General features: G+C 33.6%; 3 protein-coding genes and 1 pseudogene across 4 annotated transcripts; all 4 read right to left on the reverse strand.

The window, feature by feature from the left end:
• Positions 1–2,320: 2,320 nt before the first annotated feature.
• Positions 2,321–5,391, reverse strand: LOC143537345 (peroxygenase-like). Its single transcript, XM_077031134.1, has 6 exons — positions 5,247–5,391; positions 3,287–3,436; positions 3,134–3,219; positions 2,966–3,060; positions 2,588–2,713; positions 2,321–2,474 (listed from the first exon to the last, which is right to left on the reverse strand). Exons 1-6 carry the CDS (start codon positions 5,368–5,370, stop codon positions 2,321–2,323), a joined length of 735 nt encoding a protein of 244 aa, XP_076887249.1. The 5' UTR covers positions 5,371–5,391.
• A 2,058-nt stretch (positions 5,392–7,449) lies between these two features.
• On the reverse strand, positions 7,450–8,996 carry LOC143537331 (protein PROTON GRADIENT REGULATION 5, chloroplastic-like). Its single transcript, XM_077031123.1, has 2 exons — positions 8,431–8,996; positions 7,450–7,728 (listed from the first exon to the last, which is right to left on the reverse strand). Exons 1-2 carry the CDS (start codon positions 8,701–8,703, stop codon positions 7,624–7,626), a joined length of 378 nt encoding a protein of 125 aa, XP_076887238.1. The 5' UTR covers positions 8,704–8,996; the 3' UTR covers positions 7,450–7,623.
• A 1,581-nt stretch (positions 8,997–10,577) lies between these two features.
• On the reverse strand, positions 10,578–12,278 carry LOC143537332 (uncharacterized; annotated as a pseudogene). Its single transcript, XR_013136036.1, has 3 exons — positions 12,147–12,278; positions 11,897–12,037; positions 10,578–10,816 (listed from the first exon to the last, which is right to left on the reverse strand). The product of XR_013136036.1 is annotated as an uncharacterized LOC143537332 (transcript).
• Positions 12,279–13,378: 1,100 nt separating this feature from the next.
• LOC143537347 (stearoyl-[acyl-carrier-protein] 9-desaturase, chloroplastic) lies at positions 13,379–17,319 on the reverse strand. The gene is made up of 3 exons (XM_077031135.1): positions 17,150–17,319; positions 14,932–15,433; positions 13,379–14,149 (listed from the first exon to the last, which is right to left on the reverse strand). The coding sequence occupies exons 1-3, from the start codon at positions 17,275–17,277 to the stop codon at positions 13,589–13,591; spliced, it is 1,191 nt and encodes a 396-aa protein (XP_076887250.1). The 5' UTR covers positions 17,278–17,319; the 3' UTR covers positions 13,379–13,588.
• Between the last annotated feature and the right edge of the window lie 1,050 nt (positions 17,320–18,369).

Raw genomic sequence — 18,369 nt, forward strand, 5'->3', positions numbered from 1 at the left:
GCTCATTTTGTTCAGTACGCGATAGATCATCATCACATCTGGCCTGTCGGTAGCAGCAAGCTTCTAACCGGCGGTTAAATCGGATCCCGATTCGACGATTGCACGGCGTTTTCATGAGCCTTCGGTACGATACTTGTTCATATGCTGTTATTCATGATTTTGCACCAATTTGAGCTCTGTAGTTGATAAATAACAATAATAATATTCATAAACCCTAATTTTTGCTTGTGAGTTTAAACAATTCATAAACCAGACATTAGTCAGGTATCTGCTTAATATCCACAGCTGTTACCGTTACTTGTTTGGTAGATTAACTGAACCTATCGTTACAGATGCGCTTTTGCTACTTATGCTCGCATTTGTTCCACTTAGATTCTACATACATTATTATTATTATTGTTATTATTATTTTAGCTGTTAATTGTTATGTGAATTTGAATAACCAGACATTAGTCAGGCATTTACATGTTCTACACAGTTTATGCCGTTACTTGTTTGGAATACTAATTGAACCCATCGTTACAGATGTGATTTTGCTTTATTATATGCTCACATTTGCTCCATTTAGGCTCTACAAAAATATAATTTATTACATATATGATATTTATTTGTATAACCAGACTAGTCAAGTATCTTGTCATATTGGTTGTTTGGTACTGTTACACGTCTGGAAAATCGATTTGTAACCATTCGTTACAGTTTTGGTGCTACTTCTATTGCTCACAACTGCTACATCTGGTTTCTATAGTTTAAATAATGAGTCAACTTTGGTTTTGGTCAATGTGGTTTCTTAAATTTAGCGCCTTTAGTTCATTAGTTTATTTTGACTATTGAAGTTGATCAAACCAGTGAACCCCCTCTACGAAACCGTTAGTTTATGAACATGTGCCTTTCATGTGAAGGGTTTTTTTGTTCTGTTTTTATCTACTGTTGTAAAGACTATCATCTAACAATAAAACTTGATAAAATTACACTTTCATTTATTTAGACATTAGACAGGGTAAACATTGGAGAACCATATGAACACATGTCTGGAACACATGTCTGGATCGATGGAAATGTGATTAGGTGGGTTTTAAAGTCAGATAAGAGCTTTTACATAGTTGGTAAAAAAAGACATTGAAATTCTTCATGTGAGAGGCATACTGTTTGTGAATTGATGGGTCGGTCAATGGGGTTGATGGGTTGGATTAACATTGATCGTCAATTGAAATTAATGTCCCTAGCCCTGGTACTGATTCTGAAAGTTTGAAATATATGTTACTGGTACTGAAATGTTTGGTTCAAAATTCCGAAAACTCAAAACTTGTTGGCTTCGGTACCGAAAATGCTCATCCCTACACGCAAATATCAAAAATAAACGACTGCACTAAAAGTGATAATTTTAAGAAACCTTAAGGACCAAAACTGAATTTCTCTCTTCAATTAATTGTTTTTTATAAGTTTTACAGTTTACACCATTTTGCGAAAATGTTTCTAATGAATGTGTTTTTTGTTGTTTTAACAGATGATGCTTGCCATAATTTGCTTACATGTAATGTACCTCACATTGTTTGCAAGTGCTGCCGCCATGTGTTGCTTTTTGGTAGCTATGAAAACTTGATACCCATGAAGTTTTGTTAAACTGAGATATGCTGGGGTAGTGTTTTTTTCATTAATATTGAAAGGCTATTGTTGCTTTTAGATGTATATGCTGGTTAACTATGAAAATCTGTTATCCATTGTGTTGCTTTTATGAAATCGCGACGATGAATTGAAACAAAATTATTTTGCGTCACGTGCACTTGCTATGGAACTATGTTCACTACATTTTTAGTTAACTACATTTTTGTTTATCTTCGTGTGTTTATGTTTTCTACTACTACTACTACATTGCAACCTCATTTAGAAATAAGTTTATGTTTTCTACTACTACTACCACTACCTTGCAACCTCATTTTAGAAATAAGTGTTTTTCCGCCCTTGATACAAAATTGTTGTCTTACTGTTGCTTGGAAGAAACATTCAAAATTTGATGTCTTATAGCAATTTATTTAGTTTTAGCCACTTGATAAATGCATTAACAGGCTAGTCATTGTTTTAGTTGAAACATTTAAATTCAACATTTAAAATTCGACGTCTTATAGCAATCTAATTAGTTAACATTATGGCCATTAACTGTTTATCATCCTCTCTATCATCCCAATATCGTCTTAAAACTCAAATCACCATTAATATAACACCTCTTATTTGTCCTACACTATACATGTAACCAACTTCAAAACACAAAACATACATAGAATCTCACACAGAACACCTATGAAATCTACACAGCACTTTATCAATACGCCTTCATGTGCGCCGTCCGGTTCATCTTCGCACAATAGTCGAACAAACTCCCATCATAACACCGTCTAACCGCCTCTTTTGATAACATACCTTCCTCATCCTTAGCAAGTGCATACAAGATCGCCCACTCCATCTTCCCAGCAGTCCTGCATCAATATCAAGTATTTGTATTAAATGTATTAATTATGATGACCTTATAATGACAAAGGTGATGATTTAGATTTTAAATATAACTGAGGGTTCGTTTAAACAAACTAACCATCCAAAGAAATCAAACGCTTGTCGATTCCCTTCGGTCATGTTCCAAATCTCTTTAAACGTGAGCTTGTCGGGCACTGTTCTTGCGTATTTGCTAAACATATTCTCAAAGTGCACTGGCATATATCTACAATACAAAAATAAAATAATATGGCTTAAGACTAAAAATCATGTATTATACTGTTAGGATAAAATTCTAAAATGAAAAGAATATATATAACTAGAGTAATTATGCTATGATAACTTTTGAATAAAATAGCAACTCTTAATGTGAAAAATGGTGTTTTTCTATAAACAGTTGCTTCAGTTTAGATTTTAGAAACTCATAAACCGTTTTTCATAACTATGTTACTTGCGGTACGATATAGATAGGGCAGACCTTCCTTCGGTATCGTAAGTTCCTGTGTCACTTCCATGCTTTGACTTATGTATGTTGTAAACATACACAGGGAACAAAAGATTCGGAATCCAACCCTACAAAATTAAGGCAAACCTCATCAGTTTTTCGATGCACAAAACGTAGTTACAAAAAATGAACACAACATACAGGGAGGGTCGGATAGCTCATCCCGATATTGATAAACAAAGCGGCTATAATGGATATCAGCACATTGAACCCTAACTCACGCATACCTGCACCGTATGTCAATTCACCAATGTTAAATAATGTATCTAAGTGTTTGATTTGTTGAGAGCTCACCGGTATAGGTATCCCAGGGGTAAATGATACCGTCATTGTCACGATCGAAGAACGAAACGTGCTGCTGGAGAACGGTCATATTGTAGTGCCTGTGCCCCAGCGTTCCGTTCGGATGTTCGGTATCTGGAGCTACCACCCCCCTTGCTAAATCTGTAAGTTATTCCCAACGAATTGTCATTTTCAATTTATTCACAGAGTCGTAACAAACATAATATGTATAATGAACTCAGAATAAAGTAGACGTCAAATTGTTTATAAAAACTTTACGAATCTGTGCATGGAATTCAGAATCAAGTAACATAACATGCGCAATCTCATCATTCATCAAATTGTTCATAAAATTTTCGCAATATTTTCAGTAAAATTATAAGTAATTAGGCAATATTCATAGAGGAAGAAGGCAGGATTAATGAAGTAGGGGCGTGCATGAAACCGAACAAACTATTCGAGACCAAAAAACCAGAAAAGCTAAACTCACAGGAAAAACTAAAACCCAACATATTAGTTTGAATGTTTGATGTTTTTGTATAAAACTGAACCGACATATTAGTATGATGTGTTTGTACAATACTGAACCGATTTTGGTTTGATTTTGGTTTTGCATGTAATAGAAAACAAAAAACCACACCATAGCGAACCGAACTTATGATCTTTGTTATTGTCAATTAAATTAGTTTGATGTTTTTTGTAAGAAAGAAACTGAAATGGTTTTGGTTTTGCATGTAATAGAAAACCAAAAACCGCACCATAGCGAACCGAACTTATTATCTTTGTTATTGTCAGTTTCTCTTTATAAGTAAAGAGCTTTTGAACACGGTGTAATTTTTGAACCCGATTATTACACGAAATATATCTACTAATAAAAATAAAAAAAATCATTTATTTCGATTGTGATTCTTAAAATACTTATGAATTGATTTAATGTAGACTTAATGGAAAAAACAAACGAGTAAACAAAATTACTTATGAAATCAACTACTTATGTCCGTAGTTGATTTGCAAGGAATTTAAAAAATGTGTTAAAGTTGCGTAGTTGGTTAAACTTCATGTATGAAAATTACACTACGTAATAAAATCCACACTATGTTATAACCTGCTTGATGGCTAGAATGAATAAGATACGAGATTAGAAATAATAAGAAATGTAGGTTTGATATATAAACTTCAACAATACATTTCTTCTATTACTATTCTCTTATGCTATTACTATTCTCTTATGGGGCAATTTCATAGAATAGTAACCAAGTTTCAAAAGTGTTTCAATTAGGTCACTCAACTTTAAAAAGTGTTCCAATTAGGTCACTCAACTTTCATATTTTATTAAATTAAAGGTTTTAACATGTTTTTTAACGCTTTTAATTTTTGTTTCACATAGAAAATCTTTTTATCTTTTTTTTATGTTGACGCTGAGTGGTGTCGTGGATTTTATTTTTGAATTTTAATATAATTAACGTTTTTTAATTTTTTAAAAATATAACTACCTATATTGCAAATTCCGACCCCCACATCTTATCCTTCATTTCTGTCTTAACAAACAAAAAAATCGGTGAGACTCGATTTGAAGATTTAGTGACCCGATTTGAGAAAAATATGCATGAGTGACCTAATTGGAACACTTTATTAGGTATTCTTTTATTAGTATAGTAAGATAAAGATACAATTAGATTTAATAAGAATTTGACAAGCATCCAATAAATTTTTTTTCATTAGAATGTATAATGATTAATTAGTTATTAATTAACAAAATAATTTAAAATCGAATTCAACAATTTTAGCTAAATTTATTTTTTCGGCCCAAAATTTTAAGTGGCAAAACCGAATAGACTGAAACCAAAGAACGGTTTATAAAATTTCAAAAACAAAGTTTCGCGGTTTTACGCAAAACCAAGGCGATCAACTTGTTGATAAGAGCAATACGAGATGCAATAATAATAATAATAATAAGGAAAAAGAAAGATACAAGGTTTAGGAAGTTGAGTTTCGAGGTCAGTCCGGACTCTCCTCTCGTAAGTCAACGGTTGACAATCCCCCTTAGGCGACAATGCATTGCCCTCCGGCACCGTTGCGATCACTTTTCCAGCCATCTTTTCTTCTTGTTTGTTTGTTTGTTTCGAGTGCAAGTGTGTTGTGTGTTTAAAAGTAGTGAGGTGGCGCTTGAGATCATGCTTACTATCTTCCTGCCTCTTCCACGTGTTTCATCCACGTGTCCATGTAGTACACATCGCTTAGCCTAAGCCCAATACTAGAAACTAATGGGCTCCCCAAAATCCATCTTGTAATTGTATGTTAAAAAGTTATGTTGACACCTAGAAATCTGGAATGCACACACATCACTCATGGGTTGAGTGGGTTAGGACTCCACAAGGCCGTATATAAGAATTGTTAAAACGTTTTTGGGTCGGACGAGTTAAATAAATAAATAAATAAATAATAAATAAAAGAGGTTTATATTTTATTGTGCTAAAATAATTAAACTTTTAAGTTTGTTTAAATTTAGGAATTGGGATATGGCCTGAGCTATAAGCATGGATTTAAATGAATTAGGTAATTACGTTATAAACTGGGCTATGTTGTTTCTTATATTAAGAATACAATATTCTTTAAACATAATATATATATATATATGGGGGAAGGTTAACGGTACAAATGAAATTAACGTGCTAAAAGTGAGAATCAAGTAGAGTAATTATATATACAAGTAGAATAATTATGTAATTACATTATAGAGTAATTATTTTAGAGTAATTACATAATTACTCTACTTGATTTTCACGTTTAGCACGTTAATTTCATTTGTATTTAATCCAAACCATACACACACACACACACTAGTTTTTATCCACCATATTACGGGGTTGTTTTATATTATTTTATTTTTTGAATTTTTATTTTTTTTATTGTATGAAAATTACTTATGGTTTGATGATAAATTGTTTAACAAATAAATGAGATGTTATAACCCGTTTTAAAAGCTATATGGGTTTGATGAGACCCAAGACCCGTTTACTTTTTTTACTATAAAATTGGTTTTTTAATTATAAATTATATATATCTTTTTTTAAATAAATCATATATTAATTTTAAGTATATCCTACTTTATAGAATTTTTATATCAAATATTTGGTGAGATTAGTTTTTAATTTAATGAGATGTTATAACCCTTTAAAGAAATATCTAGGTTTGATAAGACCCATACCCGTGAATTCGGGTCAAATGCATGAGAACCTCCATTTAAAAATTAAGTAAATCTGGTGACTCCAAAAAAGGGGGAGCGACCACATCGCGACACGTAGAATTTTTATGTTTTCGTTTATATATATATTATAGAGATATATTACAAATTACGGGCCTTCAAGGTTGATCATGTACGTGACCCCCCCCCCCCCCACATCAGGGCCAGCCCTAGAAAACACGGAAGACGAAAGAAACATATACAAGTGACTGAACCGCTAGGGGTTGGTCGGTCATGGTTTTGTTTGTTCGGAGGTTGGATTAGACTTCCAAGTTCCAGAATATTCTTAGTATTTATTGGCTCGAAGCTCTTTATTTTATGTTCGATGAGCATATACAATTATACATTTAATGATTAATCTTTATTGACGTCGTACATGCGACTTTCAACAAATACAACTTTCCGCATAATTCTATATGTATTAATGAGATCAAGTATGGAGTTCTGTTTACTCGCTTTAAATTGACTATCCATTTATACTGTACCCAAATTCAAAATTCGTTCTATACATATGCCCACTAATGAACAAAATAAATCCAATAGCTAATGATGTGAGGTTATATCTGAGTTGTAAATTTATTTGTTTTGAGTTGCGTACATACATTAGAAAGTGTTATATATTTTGGGGTTAAAACAAATTGGATCAACCATCCAATATCACCAAGACTCCAAGAGGCTCTTCAAACTAATTATAAACTTTTACTGAGATATGTGTAATCGATTTCAACTTGTCACACAAACCCGACTAGGCCGTTTTGCCACTCATTCCCAAAACCCTTGACATTGAAGTCAATTTTCTTTTAGTACATGTCAATGTTTATAGAGCTTGATTCAGATGACCACATTCAAATTCACGCTTGAACGTTAAGACATGTAGAAACTTATATCGCGTTTCTAAAAGTATCCGTGGCGTCGACTGTCGAATCTAAAGGGCATTTCAAGTTTCTAATGTAACATTCATAATGTTAAAGCTAAAAGATATGAAGTGAATTTGATTCATATGTTTAATGTGAGCCACATCTTCATACATACATACATACTATGGAGGTAAAATTCAATTTTCTCATCAAACTTACAATCTTCTGTCTGCAAATATCATTACTAATTAAGCTAGGAATCCAAGTTTTTCACCGTTCTTCTTCGCCAACCGAATCAACCCTTGTCTTTGTTTTGCATCCGCCCCTATCGATTTGCAGAACTCTGTGATTACCTAAAAACAAGTCCAAATATTAGTGTTTAGATATGGTGACACTCAATAAGTCATTATCATAATGTGTTTTTTTTTGTCATTTTGCATCTAAAACTGTATATAATCACACTATATAACACAACAATTTCAAAACGCAATTACAAACATCCTCTTAGAAAAATCTTAAAAGATCTCATATACACGTGTATATGAACAATGACAGAATCAGAAACCTCTGGGTGATCATAGATTTTTATAATAAGAACACTCACATTTTCTTCCTAATAAGAGTCCACATTGATGTTTTACAAATAAAAAAGTTAACCGTTTTTCTTCATAAAAATTCACGGGTTCTTCTCTTCGAATGACAAGTCAGAGGATTCAACTAATGTTCTTATTAAAAACCATGCTTTTCTAATAAAAATTCACATTTTTTTCTAGGCGGACGGCAATTCATAGAGTTCAGCTAACACTTCTTAAAATTCTCACATTTTTTCATTCAAAAAGGAGGTGGCATTGATTTTCTTTATTGCACATATATATAAAAGAACTCTTATTCTTTTCCCTTATAAAATCGTGTTTTTCTTCTTAGCCAATGACAATTCTCTTACAAATATCGACAGTTAAAAAGTCAGTGCACCCTCTTACAAAAAGCTACCAATTTCAATAATTCGGTTAACAAGTCACAAAAACCACAAGTGTTAAACGACATGTGTATGATACCTGCGAGTGTAACGCAATCGCTTTCCCTCTAAGCTGATTAAACCGCTTCTTTCCAACAATGTTACGCGTAATAACAACCAATGGTGCAAATATCCCTTTGCCTTCATTAACATTTCCCATCATCGGTCCGGACCGTAACGGCTTCCCAACCCGAACCATGTTCGGTGTGGTCTTAGCAACCATGGTGGCATACTCTTCACCATTTATGGATGTCCCCCAACTTCCATGGAAAGAAGATGCAAACCCTGTTGCATTAACTGATGATATTGCCATTAAAGTGAATCAAAAGATAGCAATGAATGAGAGGTTGATGATGAGAATGGGTTTATTGTGTGTTTGTGGGTTTGGTGTAAATTTGAGAACCTTTGGTTTGAAGATGAAGAAGCATCATGAACCACATATAGTTTGTGGCTTGAATATTTTGCTTGATGGGTTATTGGCTCCGGTCCGGTCTGGGCCGGGTTTAAGAGTTGTGTAGGTTCATCTAATGTGGAAAATGGAAATCTATCAGTGGTTTTTGATTGGTTGTGGGTTTGACTTGGGCCCACTGGTTGGATACTTGGATGTGGTGTAGTGGAATTGCTTTCTTGAAAATATATTGAGCCAATTTTTTTTAATTTATATATAAATAATTTTAATTTATCAAAATATAAAAATTTTATTTATATAATACACTAATTTATAATGTAATGAGAAGTTAAGTTATTTTATATAATCATATAACTTTATATAAAAGTCTTTTAATAATTTTTTACAAACAAAAACTAACACAACCTTCTTTTTCTTATTGGAATATGTTAACAATTTTTTACTACTAAAGTGCATCCATATTCTAAGTTTAAACAAAATTATGATTTTTTTTAATTATTAATTTACATGAGAAAAGAATTGACTTGCTATAATTCAATATTTTAATAATAAAAAATAAAATTTCAAAAACAAGAATGACGTGTCTCAAAATAAAATAAAATAAAACTGAAAACATGGGTTTGTAAATTTTAAAAGTGATACAAAGTTACAAATTTTTTTTTATCGGTATTGTAATATAATTTTTCAAATAATATTTATATGATTTCATCCAATCATAGTTAACGAGACTTTTATGAAGAAAAAAAACATAAAACTATGTAGGATTTTTAAGTATAAAGTATAGTTGATGGACTTCTTTAAAAAATGTATGATACTTTTTATGTGCAAATTAATAGTTAAGAAAATTTTACGAGAAAAAAAAAACCTGAAACATGTAGGTTTTCTAAATGGTATTTTATTTGACCAATTGTATGCCAACTATTTGCAAATCTTTTACGAGCCAACTAGAAGTTAAACAAAAACGTATCTATTTTCATGTTTTAATATCTATAGTTTGTTTAATAGATACCGAAAATTATATATGGAATTTAGGAGTTTGAAATACTAACACAACATGAATCTAACACGAAATTCTTGTTTTTGATTTTTTCTGAATAAATTTAGGCCCGTTTCGATTTAATCCACAAACATGTTTATCTAAATAGGTCGAGTTCGGGTCTACCTAGCAGGATCATGTTTGTAATTATAGTTTTAAAAGAAAATATATTTTATGAGATAACTTAAATAGATTGAAATTTTACAATAAAATTATAATGATTTTGGGTTTCCTTTCTGGCAACCGATAAATTTTGCGTCAAGCTCGAGTTCATGTGTATAATACAACAGCTCACTTAACACACACATGTATACTGTCCTAATTTGTTAAGATACCCAAAAAAAAATAAAAACAAATCCATGCTTTATTTGTTTCTCTTAATTTGCAAAATAAAAATAAAAAAAAATAGTTCAATTTAAAAGTAAATGCATTAAGAAGGTTTAAAGTTTTCCCCACCAAATGTTTAACCTTATGATCGGTTACATTGAATTATATCATGATTGGTATTTTATTTTTCTTAAAATCTATCATCAAATTAAACTTTTATGTGAACAAAGGAAGTGCAATTACAAATACTGATTTAAGTACAAAAATACGTTGCTATCTAGTGAAGTGTGTCATCATGATAACAGGAATAACTAATAATTTTCAAAAAAAAAGCAACAATCTAATTCAACAAAATATAATCCATCAAGTTTAAAAGCAAATTAACTGATCAAGTCAATATAAATTAGGCATGTTTCTTTACCTCTCCATAGGATTATGTGAATTAATACAAAAAGACGCACATTTCACTCGCTTGTAGGGTCGATGGCGAGAGAAGTCTTCAACTTTGCAACCAAATGTGGTAGCGACTTAATATTTTCATCGATCGACCGATTAACACATGATTCTATGTCCTGTGCTGCATCAGTCTTGATCTTTTGGAGTTTTGCACTCATATTTGTCTTGGCAAACCATAAGTGACCGATTTAATCGTTCCTATATGCAACAACAAAAAGGTTAACTATTCTAGGCAACAAAATGACAAATGACAGTATTTTTACACCTTTCAACTTCAGTGACTTTAGAGGATGATTAACATGAAAAACATGAAAGAGAAATTTGAAGCACTTCATCAAGTGATTATGAAAAGGAAATGAGGTTACGATGGTGCATATTAAGTGAAGCAACAATTTGGATTCCGCCATTGATAAATAATTGATGATAACTCTAAAACGTAAACTGACATAACAGTTGCCTTAAAGATCCTTGCAAGATGTAGTTGCACTACAATTGCAGGCAAATGTACAAGAAAAATAACATGTTATGAAGGTGTAAAGGCAACAACACAACCAACATAATGGATCCACGAATTCTAAATATCACTAAGCCTAAATCTTTGAAAACTCGCACACAAGGACCATGTTATCATTGTTCTTTTTTTTTTAACAAAAGAAAAAAGCAAAGCTTGCCATATTTTTTTTATCAATTTCAATGTTTCCTTCAACCAACCAAACCAGAACTTGGGGTTGAGTGGAAGAAAATCAACATAGAATTGAGAGTGGACGCACATACTTATCATCCTCAAAATCTAAATATCGAAGGCCCGGAATTAAGCAAGTGAAACCACCTACTTTGACTACTACGATGTGAAGCATTTGTGTAGAACCGACTCATGCCATGCAAGTGCTATGTATATCAAATTCATCAAGGACCTCTCGCAAGCCATAATTACAAAGAACTAAGTAGCAATTGATCTAACTTTGTTGAGACAAATAGATTCCAAAAATAGTCAAGTCAAGATTTCAAGAATAGAGGAACAAAATAGGCAAAAACACAAGATCTAGTTTTCACATTACTATATTAGCATAAAAGACCTAGTAGTAACTAGCCTTAAACAAGATGAGTAAGGTACAAACTCAACCGGAATCAAGAAAACAAATCAGCTATTTTGATTTCCATCAGACAACATATACTACAAAACTATCATTATGTCACAATATATTTGTTAGAAGATGTTATTTAGGGTTTATTATATATCACAATTAACCAAATCAACATGAATAATAAAAATAGTACCTGAAACTTGGCCATTTCGCCTTCAACGAGATTCTGAGCTTGAAGAACAGGAATGCTGCAATTCTCAACGCACATGCTTATATCATCCTGCTTCCTCCTCCTCCTGTCAAAGCACTCGTATGTGCATTTAAAGTACGCTTTCTGCACATCCATCAATATTCACTTATCAAACTTCAATATAAACATTTTATTTTACTTTTAGAGAGAAACATAAACAACAACAGTATAATAATAATAATAATAAGGCAACCTGGAGAGTGAAATTGACGTGATCCTGAACCACTCCGAGCTGAGATTGAGCGGCGGAATTGACCTCGTTGAGCTTTTGCCTCAGTCTCTCCGTTACGATTCGTTCCTCTGCTGCATCGATGTGATTCATTGTTATTTGTTGTTAGCTTTGGTGTTTTATTAGCGGCGCAGCTGCCCCCTTTCCAAGTTATTTATTTGTTATATCATAACTTGAGATATGTAATTTGTTGTTACACTTTTCACCCTTGTAAATCCAGAATTTGTAATTCAGGATTACTAGCAACCGTTAAATGGGTTTCGGTTTCTCTCTCATGGTTTAACCGGGAGGGGCTAGTTAAAGTGTCATGTCACTGTCACGTAGGTAGTGAGACTTTAACTAATATGTCATTTAACTATTGTGGTGTAGGTTAACTAGATATTAAAAATATAAGACGTGATTGGTTCTCGCGGAGCGAAACCATGCCAATTGGTCTAAGAATGAATCTAAGTTGTGTTTTAGTGTTAAAATTGTGTATTATATATGTACTCATGTTGTCATGTTAGTAGGATACCCGTTAGGCCGTTACTTATTACCCATCCGGTATCATGGATAACTAGTTTATATTTTTATATTGTTAAAAAATTACCCGTTGGATGCCCTTTACCATAAACCAATTACTAAGCCCACCTTAAAAAACTAGCATGAAATATCATATATTGAACTATAAATGTATAGTTTAAAGAAAAAAAAACTTCAAGTTTTAAGTTTATTTGTAACAGCTTTAATATAATAGGCATTAATTTTTTAAGGTTGTACAAATATATTTGGTTTAGATGCGAGTAAATTTGTTCAAGTAATTGAACGGATATCACCTAATACTACAACCTACTTAAAACCAAGAAAAACTTAAAACGAAGGTTGATCCACTCACTCAGTTGACATCTTACTTTTGCATGTCACACACTCAAAAACACTTCTCTCTTCTCTTTTACACTCAAATGTTCACGACCCATCCGTCTCCCTCATCTCCCCGTCGACCCAATATCAAGTTAAAGAAAATTGTTTTACTGGATTAGAAATTACGAACCAGTGCAAGAAGCGTTGCCTCACGTCGTAACATATAAACATGTCACCTCATTCTTTGGAGTGTGGCCTCACACCGCAACATATAAACGGTCCACATGGACGACCATAGATGGTGTCAACTATCATACAAATTTATTTATGAATGTATCCTTATGAAAACATTAACATACAGACAATAACCATCATCATCAAAACTGGCATAACACGTTCTATATAGTATGTCCAACATCCAAACAACTTTAAATGCGTCACACACACCAAATTCAACAAAAAAACACATAATCGCTACACGAGAAACAAACATCTAACATAGGTTTTAACTTCCAACCTCTCTACCCATAGAACCAAACACAAACTTCAGAGTTAGGCTTCATTATTCAGAGCTTCACTTGTCTATCAAATATCCAACTAAACGGAACAGTTGGCCCTTCTTTTGCCCTTGCCGCAGCCCTCTCCTCGAGCCTCCTAATTCTCACGGGCAGCCCACACACATAGTCTTGGGCCTTACGCCCTTCACCCGAAAGCCCGGTCAGATCCGCCACCTTCCACCGACCCACCAAAAACTCCAAAATATCTGCATAATCTTTGGCCGTATATACACCAAGCCTTTGTGCAACAGCTGAAAAATGTTCAAACAGGTCATCATCTCGCCCGTCATACATCAAGTGTGCGGGCATGGAGATTTTTTTCCTCATCATGTCAGCAAAAGCAAGAACCGTGCCATCGGGGTCGATTTCAAATAGTTTTTCAGTTATTTTTGTGTACGCGGTTTCGTGCCTTTTTTCATCGGCTGCGATTATACCACAGATTTGGGCCAGTTTTAAGTCCCCGTGCTCCTTTGCGTGACGGGCTGTGTTTCCATGAGAGATAAAGGTGGCCCGTTCTTGGAATGATGTGTAGATGAACCCGAGGTACGGGCTGTTTTCAGTTCGTGGATCCTGAAAGAGCAAGGTGCATGGAAAAAGGGCATAAATGTCATTTGATAGTAGAAACTAATTTAAACCGATTTGTTTATAAACCACTAGTTAATTTAGGCAAAGGGGTGTCTATAAAACAGGAAAACGATCCATAACCAAAATAACCAAATCCAACCCAAAACCAAGGGTTTGGATTTATATATTTTTCCAAGAACCGAATTTTCGGTTTTGCAAGTACCAAAAACGAACAAATGGAACCGAACCCGTAAAAACCAAGTTTTGTTATTGAATTTATGGATTATAAATAGTGTAGACCAAAAACTTTAGGCCCAAATGTGTGTATTAATTATTAATTAAAAAAAATGAGGCCCAAATTCATTATTGTAGGTCATTTTTTTCGGCTCAGAAAGTTTCAAGATCAGATGGCAAAACCGTGCAAACCAAAGCCGAAATCATTGTCAAAACCAAAAACTGAAAAGGTAAACTGGCTAAACGGGTCAAATGAGTAAAATGGCTAAAAAAAACAGGCCAAACGGGGTCAAAAGTCACCCAAACTGCATTTTTAATGCAAACAACGTACTAAATTACTTTTCTTAAAAACTTATATTTTTGTAAGCATATTTAACAAAAATAATTTATAAACTTTTTTCAGGAAAACGAACAAAATGTGATCACCATCATGAATTGTTACCATACCCACTATTGTTTTTTCCACCCCAGTACTGGCTACTAATGCTAGACAAAGGAAAACAAGGAAACAACTTTCAAAACATAAACTTAAGATGAAAAATATAAAAAATTACCATTCCAGACCCAATCAGATATTGAATAGTTTTCTGAATCTGCCTCATGTCGACCCGCCCAGAAAGGTAAAGATACTGATGCAGAAGGTCACCGTGCCTATTTTCTTCAGCGGTCCAAGCCCTGGTCCAGACAGCCCACGGTGTCGGGCTAGCCCCAGTCTCATCACGCACACCATCTAGAGTATTAAGCATGGTTTGATAAGTAGGTAAAGCTTCTTCAGTAATCATATCTCCAACCAACACAACAAAGTATTCATCAGGAATCTCTTTAGCCCGAGCCCTCAATTCCTTCACTTGTTCCTCAAAACCATCAGATGAAGGTTCGGGCAAGAAATCCTGTGGTTGCCAGCATTTTTCAACTGGTTTTAGGTGGACCAGTATGTTTTCTTCAGCCCAGCCTTCAATGGATTTGAAGATCTCTATCTTTTGTGGTGGCATAGAGTGTGTCACCTGGAGGTGAACCTCACGTGGAGGGGTGAAGGGCTTTTTGGTACTTTCAACCCTGTGTGCAAATAATAAGAACTAAATGAGCTCAAGAAAGGTTTAAAAGATAGATAAGCTTATCAAGAAGTTGGCTTGGTTGAGGGATTCTTGAAGTAGCTGGCCAATTAAACTACCAAGAGGAACAGTTTACTCAAAGTTCAAACTTACACCATCTACCTAATTAACAAGAACAAGAAAAGTGAAAACAAAGATACTATTTTCATTTGAACAGTGATTCATTTGAACAGTGATTCATTTGAACAGATTATAATCATTAAAATAAGATTATAAAAAATACCACATAAAACAGCTTAAACATGTAGATGAAGAAAAAAATCACTTATTATGTACCATCAAAGACCCACATAGTTTGGTTTTAAAAAAGACGTGATTGGTGCGATCAGGAAAGCGTCTCCATTCATGCGTGTCTGAGTCAAACTTGGAGAAAGTTGGGGTTTGTGGGAGGGTGATATGTAAAAACAACCAACAGGAAGAAGTAATTATCAATGGTTTACTTATAGAAAGGCTAATATGTAGAAAAGATGAGACAAATGCAGCTTTCGGGATTTAAAGTTCTAAACGCCTTGGAGCACCTCACGCTTTTTTGAACCAAGGCTACGAAGTTAAAAGACGACAATATTAAGAGGGGCAAATATAAACTACAAGTCTACGTTACTACACAACTTAAACGAAACAAGTCAAATAAGTAGCTTGTAATGAAAAATCTTGAGAATTTAAAACACACTTGGATCAACTATCAAGTAGCTTCTAACTGTTTCGGTGATAAAAGATGCAAGCACCTATATCAATATCCCACAAGAGGTAAAGTAACAATACTATTATTTATAGACTTTCAATAGGTATTAGAGAACAATTAAATTCACTTATAGTGGATGTAAATTATTCACCTAGAGTATGCATGTCATTAATAATGCAAATCATTTGTAGCCTAATCAGCAGCCCCTAAAACTTGAATAACTAACAATAATGAAAGCCACATCTAGAAAATGAAAGAAAATGACATTATGGCCAAACAAATTCAAAAGCGACCAACTCAATACCAAAAATAAATCATATGACATCTCGAATATCTTCACCTAATCATAAAAATGAATTCACATAATTCATCTACTATAAATCCAAATATACAAATAACTAGATAAAAAACAATACTATTTCAAGGCATCATTGATCCATCGTCACAAAATATACATCCACGACATAAGATTTTTTCACTGAATACCAGTACCGTACCGAACCAGCACTGGTATTTGTTTTTTCATGTTTTCGGTATCTGTACCATTTGGTTTCAATAATGAAAATTAGTATGGTATTCGGTGTATGTTTTACTCGTTTTCGGTATCTAGATTTTCCGGTACAGAATCAATACCGGTACCGTAACGATAACGACATAACACATTCCATACCAGCTACAGTACTTGTTTATTCATGTTTTCAGTATCGGTACCATTCAGTTTCGTTATTTTCAATGGTACTGATACCGAAAAAATCGGTCAGTACTGTACGGATCTCATCCCTCGTCATGGTATCTTATGATTCAATCCGCCACCTGGAATCTACCAATCGTTTTCACACGAAATGAAACAATTAGTTCCGTACCGGAAACGAAATAACAACACAGCTGAATCAAAACACGTCTAATCATGAAATAAACACAGCGAATGAATAATATAATATAGTATAATATAATATAATATAATATAAGATTACTGACTTCGGAGTTGAGGATCCGAGGGTTGAAGCCATGGCGAATTTGGGAGATCTGAAATTCGTGGTTTTAGGAACAGCAATTGAACGATACATCTCCGATTGCAACGTCACCGGATTCATTCGAAGCGCCATAATTGATTAATTGATTGATTGATGATGATGATATATGTGTGTGTATGTATATGTGTGTGTATGTATATGTGTGTGTGTGTGTGTGTGTGTGTGTGTGTGTGTGTGTGCAGCCGGCAGTTGTTCAAGTGGTTTTTTCCTCCACACAAGTGAGAAATGGGGACACTAGACAAGTCTGTTTATAAAGTATCTACTTGCCATTTTACATGAATGCCCTTGCTTTTTATTTTTATTTACATTTTTACCCTTGTATTTTTATTTATTTTCATTTTTTTGCACTTTTGTGAATAAAGTCTAGCACCGTCCATGGCTCGAGGCTAGAGGCTAGAAACTTGTTTGAATCTGGCTAGCCGAGCTGGCTCGGTTTGTAAAGGAGTCGGGCTATAGCCAAAGTTGGTTCGCTCTTTTGACTCACTAAATTAACCCCAAGTGTTAATAGTTTATGTTGTTCACTATGGAGGGGCTTTAACGTCATCACCACCTAAGAAATTGGGCTTCGAAGCCTTTTCCCATAACGCTCCGTCAATGTTTTAAAAACCGATATTTTACTTTTACCGGATTGGACAAAAAATCGTACAACCAGTTGAACCGGGTTATACCGGAAGGTTCAACCCGGTTGAATAATTTACCTTATAATTTTCTATAAATGTAACTTCAATCCAAAAATAACCCAAAAGTAAATGATTTCATAATAAAAAATAATCCAAAAGTTAATCCATAGTAAACAAAAATAATGCAAAAGCAATCAATGTAAAAAACAATAGTTTTGTGAGAAACATAAGAATAGATGTAGACCCTTTGATCTAAGATCTAGTGGTAGATTGATAGTTTATAAAAGTTGTATAGTTTCCTATTTGCATGGTATCGTGTCCTGTTTAGGTGATATATTTTACTTCAAAGTCTTCTCACACTTCTCACAAAACAATTGTTTTTATTTGAACCATTATCTATACATATATCTAATCTAACTATCTATATAATTACCTACCATAAAATCCTATGTGTCGCTCTCAGGTTGTCCCCCACATTCTCTAAAGTTACCAGATTGCTAGATTTACAAATGGAGGCTTCTCATGCATTTGACCCGAAATCGCG

This window comes from Bidens hawaiensis, unplaced genomic scaffold (genome assembly GCF_021521415.1).
Source record: "Bidens hawaiensis isolate Kalapana, Puna unplaced genomic scaffold, B.hawaiensis_p1.1 tig00011184_1, whole genome shotgun sequence".
Lineage (NCBI taxonomy): Eukaryota > Viridiplantae > Streptophyta > Magnoliopsida > Asterales > Asteraceae > Bidens > Bidens hawaiensis.